Consider the following 11,171-nt stretch of genomic DNA (forward strand, 5'->3'; position numbering starts at 1 on the left):
CTTCAGTTTGTTACTGCTTTTCCTCATTTTCCCTCTTGCCCAAAGACACATCTTACAGACCACTGGTTCATCAAAGCCAGGACTGTCCACTCAGATCACTGCAGCTCTCCAGGGTCTCAGCCAGAGATCTTTCCCATCACCTGTTCTCTAGAAGTTCTTCAGGTTCCAATAGAACTTATTCCCAAGCAAGTGTACATAGAGCTACAGGCTTCCTTTCAAACCAAATTCATTTGGGTGCAAGGATTACCCATATCCATTCAATGAGAAGACTGCAAAGCTTTGGAGAAGGCAAATCGCTTGGGAATACATTGCCCCATAATGTGTTCAAGGATGATGCCTGCCTGCTGATCTCCTGTCTCTTTACACAGAAGTAGAAATACAAACTCGACAAGGGGCTAGACCCTATGACTCCCTTCAGTTTGCATTGTCCTTTGCTCCTACCAAGTCTTCTTTCAGTGAAGACTATTCCCCATCAGAGGACTCGTTTCTGCATCAGAAAGTCATTCCCCCATGAGAGAAGACTTTATGTTATTGGATCCAGCTTAGTAGAGCGGAGCCATAGGATGAAGTCCAAGTTTTTAAAAAATTAATCTACCTTAATCTGTATTAAAATCTTGACATCCATGTTTTAAAATCTCAAGACTCCTAGGAATCTTTCAGAACTGCCATGTTGTTTGATGTGCAGAAGACTCGCAGTCATTAAGACGGGAAAAGGGCTTTTTATCCTCTTGAGACAAAACATCTACAGAACTCCAACAAACTATCTGTCGAATTTTAGTTGGTATGGAACAAGGTGAAAATATGGACAAGCAGGAAAGAATGAGTTACAACTATACATGTGAACACGAAGGCCCTTGCACATAAAGTCCTGTGTCTTGTATAGCCATTATCACAGAGCTGTTAGTTGGCACGTTAAAGATTTTATTGGCACTTTAAAGACTTTATTGCTTCATCAGATGTGTAGAGTGCACATTTATAAGAATACCTCCTAAGGATGCAACTTCATGTATCTAATGCAGGCTTTCACAACCAAGGTTTCCTGAATGGGTGGGAGTTAACTGTTTATTTTTTAAATTGTTAAACATTTATCAGGTGATACGACTATATATGATCATGTCAACTACCATCCCAAAATGGCCAATGATGGGCCTGGAGGGGGTGGGAAGAGGAGGGCCCCCGGGTAGGAGTGTACACAGCTGCTGCTTCCCTGCCATACTCTGCATGGTTGTGCCACTTCTGGGGTTTCTTGAAGCCTGAAGAATATTTCAGGGGTTTCTCAATGGTAAAAAAGTTGAGAAAGCCTCATTCATTCATTCATTCATTCATTCATTCATTCATTCATTCATTCATTCATTCATTCATTCATCTTATACCCCGCCCCTCTCGACAAGTCGGCTCGGCACAGCTTACAAATAAAAGGCAAACAGCCTTTACAATAATAAATACAATAACAACACTAAAAACAACATCCCCCCCCCCCACAGAAACTTGTGCTGAAATTAATTTTTTTTAGTCTTTGAGGAACCAACCAGACTACTGTTTAATTTTCCTGCCACAGGTTAATGCAGCAACCTCTGGAATTGTTTTGTGGGGTATGTGTTAGTGTGGGATCAAGACTGAAGGGATTGGAGTTTAAATCCTCAAATCAGCGATAAAACTCACTGGATGACCTTGGGACAGTTCCTTTCTCTCAGTCCAGCCTTCCACACAGGGCTGTTGTAAGGAGAAAATGGGGGGAGTTGAAATGAAGAAAAGGAGACCCACGCTGAGCCCCTTGAAATCTGCAAGCAAATAACTGTAGGCAGCCACAGCAAATGATTACAACAACATCCGTGAAAGAAAAAACACTGGCATAGCTGGCAAAACCAACCAAAAGAAATTAAAAGGGGCATATAAAAGTAATTGTCTTTTGTATTCCAATATGCAACAAGGTTCCGGGATTGAATACCTTGTTTCACCTTCACTTTTTCACAGCACATTACAACAGCACAGTCAAAAACTAGCTCTCAAGCAGTATGGTAACCTGCATTGCGTGGATCCCGTCTGTTGCAATGCTGGTTGCCATACTGCTTGAGAGCTATAATTTTTCCCTGTGCTGATATAATATGCTGTGAAAAAGCAAAGCTGAAACAAGGGGCCATTTCGCACGGGGATCTTTGTTGCAAATTGTTTGCGGAATGAAAAATCGCCATTTAAAATAGTGGAATTCGTCGTTTTGCACACCTGGCTTTGTAGTGGAATCAGTTGCGTTTTTTAGCGTTTCCCACAGGCTTCCGGTCTCGGCAGAAATCGCTAGAAAGGAAGCGCTATTGCCAAGCTCGTCCCGCCCCTGGCCGTCAAGCAGCCAATGGGCAGCCGTTAGCATGCTCCCAAACAGCCGCTTTCCCTTTAAGGAAGGTTTTTAAAAAAAAAAAACAGACCCATAGCAACGAATCTGTGTAGATTCGTTGCTACGGAGAGACCCATCCAGCTGCCTAATGTGAGCTATCGTTTGATTGTATGATCGTTTGCACGCTGCCTCGAGTGATAAAAAAAAATCCCCCCCCCCCTTCTCACGGGCTCGATTTTCGGCTGAATTTATGTGTAAAAAATAAAGGGACTTTATTTCAGCAAACGGGCTTTTAAGTGGTTTGTGCTTAGTGACTAAAGGTGAAGGACTGAAGCCAGGGAAGCCTCTAAACAGAAAGAGGCTCGCCGGTGCGTTTATCCCCGCTCGCTCCGAGAAAAAAAAATGGCGATCGCTTCGCCGGAAGTTTGGAGGAGAGATCCAGGGGGAGGGACTTTGAAGAACCAGCTACAATGGTAACGCACAGGTCTTTAGCGCTAGTGTTGCAGATTGGTTGCAGGAGTGTATCGCTATCCGGAGGGTGAATCCACTTTTCTGGATTTCCCTCAAAGCGCCACAACGAAGCGCTTATTGCTGATCGGTTTCAGGATTGTTGCAGATTGTTGACGACGTCGTGCGTTATGGCAAATTAGTAGCGTTTTCAATCGGCAACCATTGTGCTATTTTTAAGCCGTGGGAAATGCCCCACAATTCCGGAACCTTGCCACATATTGGAATAAAAGAAGACAACTATTATATGCACCTTTAGTTTTTTTTTTCTGGGGGGGGGGGGGGGTGCCAGCTACGCCACAGTGTTTCTTCTTTCACTGATGTTGTACCCCGGGCAGGATTTTTAAAAACATGACAGCAGGAGATACTGCTGGGTATTTCATGTCTTCTGTGAGAACTTCACCAGCAGGTTTCTACCGAGCAACCGGTTGCAAAAGAGATGGAAGCTGCAGGCCAAGCAGTTAACATACGAGCCTCCTTCTCTTCTAGAGTCCAAACAAGCAGCCGCATTCTGGCATCTCTGCTGGACCAAGGGAAATATTGCACCCTCCTCGTTTCATTGTGCTCTGTGTCCCCCAAGTTACAGGCTAGGCCTCTATGCAAATCCTTGCCTCCCACACCCCGCCCCAACCAACATAGGCATGAAAATTGAAGTGAGCACCCTCCCCTGGCTGGTTGTACTTGTGGGAGCACGTTGTTTGTGCGTTATCCCACACCCAGCAAGACTGCCTGGATCCCTGCAATCTCGACACAGTGAAACGTCAGTGGAGGCGAGCTGAGCCGTGCTTTTTGTCCGGAGCCACCATGGCCCTGCCCCTGGCCCTCACCAACTTCGTCCTCTTCTTCCTCGGGGCCCTGCTCCTCTATCAATACAGCAACACTTTTCGATATTACTTTCGGGTTTGTTTTTTAATTGGCTGGATGCTGGGCATGTCTATCCCCGTGCTTCCTGTTGTGGCCCTCCGGGGAAGGAATGTGGCAAATATGAGGTAAGTAGACAATTGCTCGTATTTATCTACCGCTGCCAACGTCCACCCGTGAAGCCCCTGATGAAGGGACAAGGCATTTTCCTTCAGGCCTGCTGGCAACACTGCATGAACACCCGGAAGGGTTAATGGGCAGAGTTATGGAAATGACAAAAGGCAAAAAGTCCTTTCAGAAGTCTTGTTCAAGTGAAGGAGGGCGGGGAAATGACACAAGTTTAGGGAAACCACCTTAAATGTGTTGCAGTTAAGAGCAGCTGCCTCTAATCTGGAGAGCCGAGTTTGATTCCATGCTCTCCAGCTGGGTGACCTCGGGCTCACCACAGCACTGATAAACCTGTTCTGACGGAGCAGTAATATCAGGGCTCTCTCAGCCTCACAGGTGTCTGTTGTGGAGAGAGGAAAGGGAAGGTGAATATAAGCCGCTTTGAGCCTCCTTCGGGTAGAGAAAAACGGCATATTATTATTATTATTATTATTATTATTATTATTATTATTATTATTATTATTATTATTGTTATTGTTATTGTTATTGTTATTGTTATTGTTATTGTTATTATTATTATTATTATTATTATTATTATATTTATTCCCCGCCACTCCCTTGCGGCTTGCGGCAGGTTACAATATCTTAAAACCCCATTAAAAGTCCATTAAAACAATAATTACAGTTTTAACATTATTATTAGCTAACTAACTAACATGGCAAGATCGGCTAATCAACTTCCCCCCTCCCACTACTGGCAGGTGGAGAGGGGATCCTGATGGTTCCTAGTCCCAAATCCCAATCCCAGAACCAACTCTTCTTCTTCAGTAATCTCAGGGCTCTCTCAGCCTCACCCCCCTCACAGGGTGTCTGTTGTGGGGAGAGGAATGGGAAGGCGTCTGTAAGCCACTTTGAGACTCCTTCTGGTAGAGAAAAGCGGCATATAAGACCCAACTCTTCTTCTTCAGTAATCTCAGGGCTCTCTCAGCCTCACCTCCCTCACAGGGTGTCTGTTGTGGGCAGAGGAATGGGAAGGCGTCTGTAAGCCACTTTGAGCCTCCTTTGGGTAGAGAAAAGTGGCATATATGAACCAATTCCTCTTCTTCCTTTTCCTCCTCTGCTAGATGTATGGTTGAGGCTGATAAAGCGCACACAAAAACAAGGATATAGTCGTCCCTCCCCAGCTGACCATCTCCCCTCCACCACCGCTACCATCAGCTAGTCTTGAGAATTTGGTTTAGTGGGATAAGATGGAGCAGTTTTAACCCAATTCAATTATATATATTTATTATGATTTCATTGTTTTAATTTATATATGTCTGGACCCTTTAACTATTACCTGCCCCTGAGACTTTGCAAGAGAGGGGCGGTCCATAAGTCTAGTTACTAAATAAAGTAAAAATATACAGATGAATTCACAAAGCAAAATAAATGCGAAGATACTCAGGACTCTGTCAAAGGGCATCCCTGAAGGATTTCACACACTTGGACAGTACTGGATTACCACCCTGCTCTGATCATTCTTCTTCCTGTTCCTCCCTTTCGTGGCCTATGTAAAAGATATCTGTTCTTGCCCCTCTTTTTCAGAGTCCTTCGCTTTGCAATGTTGCCTTTGAAATACATCCTTGGCATCAAGATCAACGTGCAAGGCGCTATGAACTTGAACCTGGAAGGGCCTTATGTCATGGTGGCCAATCACCAGTGCAACGTGGACTATCTTGGTAAGTTGGCCACACAGTTGAGCACTGGGGTTTTTTTTAGCTAGCCAGCTGGCGTCCACACCACCTTCTTTGCCCAAAGTTATCCTGGATAGATAGATACAGCATGTTGCTCCTAGTCCCTGCTTTAGAGATGAGGACTAGGAGCTAAGGGTTCAAATTAAAGGAAAGGACATTCCACTTAAATAGTAGAATCCCTTTTCTTACACTGAAGTCTGTACTTGGTATAAGCCGGCTTGGTGTAGTGGTTAGGAGCCTGGACTTCTAATCTGGCGAGCAGATTAGAAGTCTTTCTTTCTTTCTTTCTTTCTTTCTTTCTTTCTTTCTTTCTTTCTTTCTTTCTTTCTTTCTTTCTTTCTTTCTTTCTTTCTTTCTTTCTTTCTTTCTCTCTCTCTCTCTCTCTCTCTCTTTCTCTCTCTCTTTCTTTCTCTCTCTCTTTTCTTTTCCTTCTAACCCAGGGATGATGCAGATCTTGCCAGGCCGATCTACCCTCATTGTCACGAAAGAAATCTTCTACATGCTGACGGTGGCGGTGGTCTGCTGGCTGAGCGGCTTCATTATCGTCGAAGACAAGAAGGCAGCAGACAGCACCAGTGTCATGGAGGCGGTAGCAGGGACCATGGTCCGGGACAATGTGAGTAGAGAGCCACGCAGTGCAACAATCACCTCCCAGATCGGGGTCTCCGCCTCCCTGCCCTCAGAGGTGGCCCTGACGTGCTCCTATACAGACCACAACAGCATCAGGAGTTGGTTCCCCCCAAGTCCTGCCCTCCCACGGAGCCACCGGCAAAATCTCCAGGAATTTCCCAACCAAGAGTGGGCACCCCAAACAGAGCACCCACAGCAAAGAGGGAGGGTCCTACATAGCTTGGGCCTACTGCACCTAAAAATGGGAAGAGCCTCCCCCTCAGAGGACTGGAATAAGGATGGCTCTTTGGAACCTTGCCAGCACAAGGGCAAAGGGCAGGCACGAGCTGTCTTTATGTTGGGGTCAGTGAGGCAACCAGCTTTTCATTCAGGACACTGGGCGGTGGCGGGCTGGTCTCCAGAGATGATGCTTGGTTTGCCAAGCTCCAGGTGGGGCCTGGAGATCTCCCAGAGCGACGATGGATCATTCCCCTTTGTATTCCCAAGTATTTCCTAGCCCAGAGCTGCTCACTCTGGTTCCCCTAGACAAAATAGCTGAATTGGAGGGTAGACTCTGCTGCATTAGATCCAGTTTGTTAGATCCCTCATTTCCCCAAGCCCCAGTTCTCCAGAAATTACCCAGTCTGGAGTTCGAAATCCTAGATAGCGTTGTTATTGTGTGAATGTGAGGGGGGAGGGAAACCTTCTTGCAGATCCCTGTTCTACATTTCTGTAAAATTCTGCCAAGTTGAGTATCATCATGGCTCAGGAGAGCAGCCAATGGCCATCAAAACACGATTTAAAACACACTGCAAGGTTGTGTTGCAAGCCCTATCAGCCATTTCTGTTTTCTCTTTCTGCACTTCCCCAGCTGCGGATCTGGTTGTTTCCTGAAGGCACCAAGAACTACTACACCACCATGCTGCCATTCCAGCATGGGGCCTTCCATCTGGCTGTGAAAGCTCAGGTGAGATCATCTGCCGCTCAGTCTCCTGTGTGCCTAGTCTAGTCGCCGCTGACTTGTGGTAACCCCGAATGGGGATTTCAAGGCAAGAGACTTTAGAACAGTGGTTCTCAACCTGGGGTAGGGACCCCTTTGGGAGTCGAACAACCCTTTCACAGGGGTCGCAGCATGGCGAGCAGCTTGGCTGGGGGGGTGCCATCCACACAACAGTCTTGCAGGGTAGATCAAGATAGAGTGTTCGTCTGTCTGGAGCAGTGGAAAAGAGTGAGATTGGTATGGTGGGACAAGAGGCAGAACTGAACTGAGAAACCACGGGGGGGGGGAAACCAATTTATATACAATCAGGAACAAGGGATCTTCACGGCATTGGTCAGTTTCGGTTTAATTTCTGTGAAAGAACCCTTGCATAATTTTATGATTGGGGATCCCCACAACAGGAGGAACTGCATTAAAGGGTTGCGGCATTAGGAAGGTTGAGAACCGCTGCTTTAGAGGTAGTTTTGCAGTTGTTGTTTTTGTTGTTATTATTTAAATTAATTACCTGCCACTCCTGGAACCAGTTTGTGGCGGGGTACAATTTGTCCCCAATAAAACCTCCATAAAACCCCATTAAAACACACTAGGGCATAAAACCATACAACAAAAATCAAAATCCCAAGAACATGGTGGTGAATTTAACCTCTTGACCCCCCCCCCCCAATAACATCTGAAAAAGGAAGTGATACAAAGTCTGACACCGCTTGGCATGGGGTGGGGGGGCAACCAGATCTTCTCTCCATGCGGGCCTCAACCATAAACCATAGAGTTCCTGCCTCTGCATAGCAACCCCTGACCTTGGTGGTCTCCCAGCCAAGTACAAACCAGGCCCAGCTCTGCTTCCCTGCAGGCATCTGGACAGGAAAGGAAACCTTTCTCTTTTATGTTTGCCTGCTAAAACTGACATCTCCCTGCCACAGTTTTCATCTAACAGAAAAAAAATAGGATGTGACCTTTTACAAACAGTCTGGGCAATGATGCACAAGATATTGTGACAAGGAGTTTTAGTGGCAGGCCTTGTCTTTTATCACAGTGTATATATCTATTCCTTTCATTGCCTTAAGAAATGGATTGTGCTTTGCTGCTTTTGCTGGAGTATTGCTCTCAAAAACATGTTTGCCCAAATTCTTTGTGGGAGGGATTTAAGAAGGGCCCTGAGTTGGATGGGATTCACCTGATCTTATCTCTACTAATGAAACAGGGTCCAGGAGTGAGGAGCTGAGAGGCAGGTGTAACCCATCAACCTTGTTTACTACTTAAGCTCAGGCATATAAAATGAGGCATTGGCTCAGCATGAGGAGCTTCAGTGTAGGCTGGGCCACATGCTGCACACCTTTTGGCTGGGGTCCATATCTCTGCTACTGTCCTGGAGCTCCCGGTAGCTGCTAAGAGATATCCTTGCTCGGTGTGTATGAATGCTATATTGTAACATCTGTATCATCCAGTGAATTACAATTGCCTGCTAATTGCACTCAATAAAAGGTAGCAGTTTTTCCAATCTACTGATGTGCTTATCGTTTCCAAATCCTAAGAAAAGAACCACTGCCAAGTTGCGTGGCAAAATGCAAACATTTCAGAAATATGTCCCAGTATCTTTGGAATTCTTCAGCTGTTAGCTTGGCTATCACTGCCAGCTCTCTGATTTTTTCACACCGTAAGTTTATCTGCGGTTCTTGTTGTTGTTTCCATGCGGAAGCAATGATTAGTCTTGCTGCTGTTGTTGCATAAAAGAACATTTTAACGTAGTTTGCAGCTTAGCATGCACTCAAATTTTTAAAACAAGTTTACAATTCCACCACATGTGAAAGAAAGACCCTACCATTTCATAATATTTCCAAATTTACCCATCAGTTTGATTATGTTTTACAAATTGCTTTAGGAGTCACATACCACCTAAAATATTTTAGACCAATTTTCTCACAATGATTGACATTTTGTCGATTTTACTGTTTTGCACCATAAATATTCCCAATCTTCCATCATTACTGACTCTCTGAAATTTTACCATCCAATTTTAGTATCCGTTTTACCATACGTTTTTTCACTTGTTCTGTCTCGGTTTCATATGTTAGTAGAAGTTTACAGCTTGGTGTCAAAGTCAGTTTGTTCTCTTAATTTTTCATTAGAGTCTTTTTATTCTTCTTTTGCCATTGATGCCCATTGCATATATACAAACCAGTTAGTTGTTTTCCCCTCTTGTTGCAATCTTTGCCAGCGTTTTCACTGATATTTCTGTATCTTATTGGCATTTCATTGTTTTATATTTGTTATACAATGTTCTGAAAGCATGGCTTAGAATCTCAGTAAACAAAGTAGTCACCTAAAACCACAGAGAACCAGATAGAATAAAACAGGCAAAAATTTCAGCAATCAGAATAAGGCCGCTCAATGATCAACAGAAATTTTATAGAGTTATACTTGTGTGATTTTGTATGGCAGGTCCCCGTTATTCCTGTGGTGATGTCCTCATACCAACCTTTCTTCAACAAGAAGATCCAAAAATTCACTCCAGGTAAGTGTGAGAGAGGAGTGGCAAGGGAAGGAAATTGTGATATGCTGACTTAGATTGTGAAATACAGGCTTCCTTAAGGCATTGCATCCCAAGCCCAAATTAAATGTCTGACTAAGTGATCCTACTTCTCCACCTGTCCCTCAGGTTGCTTAACCTCACCTCCTGAATCAGAATTTCCACCCCACCCCCACCCCAGTCCCAGAAGCCCACATCTCACTTACTATATATGTCAGTTCTGGTGACTGGAATATTGAATCAAGAATGGGGAGATCAGGATTTAAGTACCCACTTTGCCAATAAGTTCTACTGGGGGACCTTTGACTAGTCATTCTCTCTTCACCAAAACTACTTCACAGAGTTCTTGGGAACATAAATTGCAGGAAGAGAAAACCATGCATGCCTCCCTGAGCTCCCTGGAGAAAAGGTGGGGTGGAGGGAAGACGTAGAGAACTGAAAACCTGCCCTTGGTATAGGAAATGTTTAGTTCTTGCCCTCCAGTTCTCCTGGGCTTTGGCCCCTTTCACTGGAAATGTCTGGGATCACAGCTGGTACTGTACCTCTGCACCAGAGCTGTGGGATGGGAAAGAATGAGACTCTTCTGGCTTGGCCCATCTATTTTTTTTGCAAACAAATGGATGTGTACGTTTCAGCTGTATTCCAATTCTGGTCACTATTGGGTATTGGAAATAGCTTTCGGATCCAGCTCTATAACACAGTTCCTTTGTTCCTGGGTTCTTCTTCTACAGGGGAAGTGACAATCCGGATCCTCCCACCAGTGAAGACAGAAGGCCTTGTTTCAGGAGATGTCCCAGAACTCACAGACCGCGTGCGGGAAGCCATGCTCTCCTCCTTCCATGAGATATCAGAAGGCACAAGGGAGCAAGAATGAATCACCAGAGAAGCCGTCTGTTGCCAAGAAACTTGGAAACTATTCCTCCCCCCTCTTCTTGACTCATAAAATGATATTTAACTATAAAAAGTATCAATATTTTGCTCAGAAAGCAGAGATCTAAAACCAGCATGGGGTTAGATCTACACATGAAAGTTTACTCGCCACGGGACAGGAAAAGACACTGCCTCGGGACGAGGAGGTACTGCTTGGCGTATACAAGGTGATGTGGAAGACGTCCACCTGAAACACTGGAGAGCTACTGCCAGTCAATATGGACCGTTTCATGTGTCCATTTGCCCATCACTTGTTGTTGTTAGGTGCGAAGCCATGTCCGACCCATCGCAACCCCATGGACAATGATCCTCCAGGCCTTCCTGTCCTCTACCATTCCCCGGAGTCCATTTAAGCTCGCACCGGCTGCTTCAGTGACTCCATCCAGCCACCTCATTCTCTGTCGCCCTTGCCCATCGCAATGTTGTTCACAAACAATACACTAAGGATAAAACAGTTAGCTGACTAGGGTACAAAAACCTACAAAATAAATAGGATTCCACCGTCTCGCAGGGTGCTCCAGTTTCCGCAGTCCCTGTCGGAACCCCTTGGAGCCACTCATTGTG

At 45.1% G+C, this 11,171-nt stretch overlaps 1 protein-coding gene across 1 annotated transcript; it reads left to right on the forward strand.

Moving 5' to 3' along the window:
• The first annotated feature begins 3,342 nt into the window (after positions 1-3,342).
• On the forward strand, positions 3,343-11,064 carry LOC143831634 (1-acyl-sn-glycerol-3-phosphate acyltransferase alpha-like). Its single transcript, XM_077324787.1, has 6 exons — positions 3,343-3,825; positions 5,393-5,526; positions 5,982-6,157; positions 7,022-7,117; positions 9,590-9,662; positions 10,409-11,064. Exons 1-6 carry the CDS (start codon positions 3,641-3,643, stop codon positions 10,549-10,551), a joined length of 807 nt encoding a protein of 268 aa, XP_077180902.1. The 5' UTR covers positions 3,343-3,640; the 3' UTR covers positions 10,552-11,064.
• The last annotated feature ends 107 nt before the right edge of the window (positions 11,065-11,171 follow it).

This window comes from Paroedura picta, chromosome 3 (assembly GCF_049243985.1).
Source record: "Paroedura picta isolate Pp20150507F chromosome 3, Ppicta_v3.0, whole genome shotgun sequence".
NCBI lineage: Eukaryota > Metazoa > Chordata > Lepidosauria > Squamata > Gekkonidae > Paroedura > Paroedura picta.

Bases quoted from the DNA above. Each gene is read 5' to 3' on its own strand.
- LOC143831634 (XM_077324787.1), top strand. From the start codon at position 3,641: ATGGCCCTGCCCCTGGCCCTCACCAACTTCGTCCTCTTCTTCCTCGGG. The intron at 6,158-7,021 runs GTGAGTAGAGAG...GCACTTCCCCAG, and splicing joins GGACCATGGTCCGGGACAAT to CTGCGGATCTGGTTGTTTCC. The intron at 9,663-10,408 runs GTAAGTGTGAGA...CTTCTTCTACAG, and splicing joins GATCCAAAAATTCACTCCAG to GGGAAGTGACAATCCGGATC.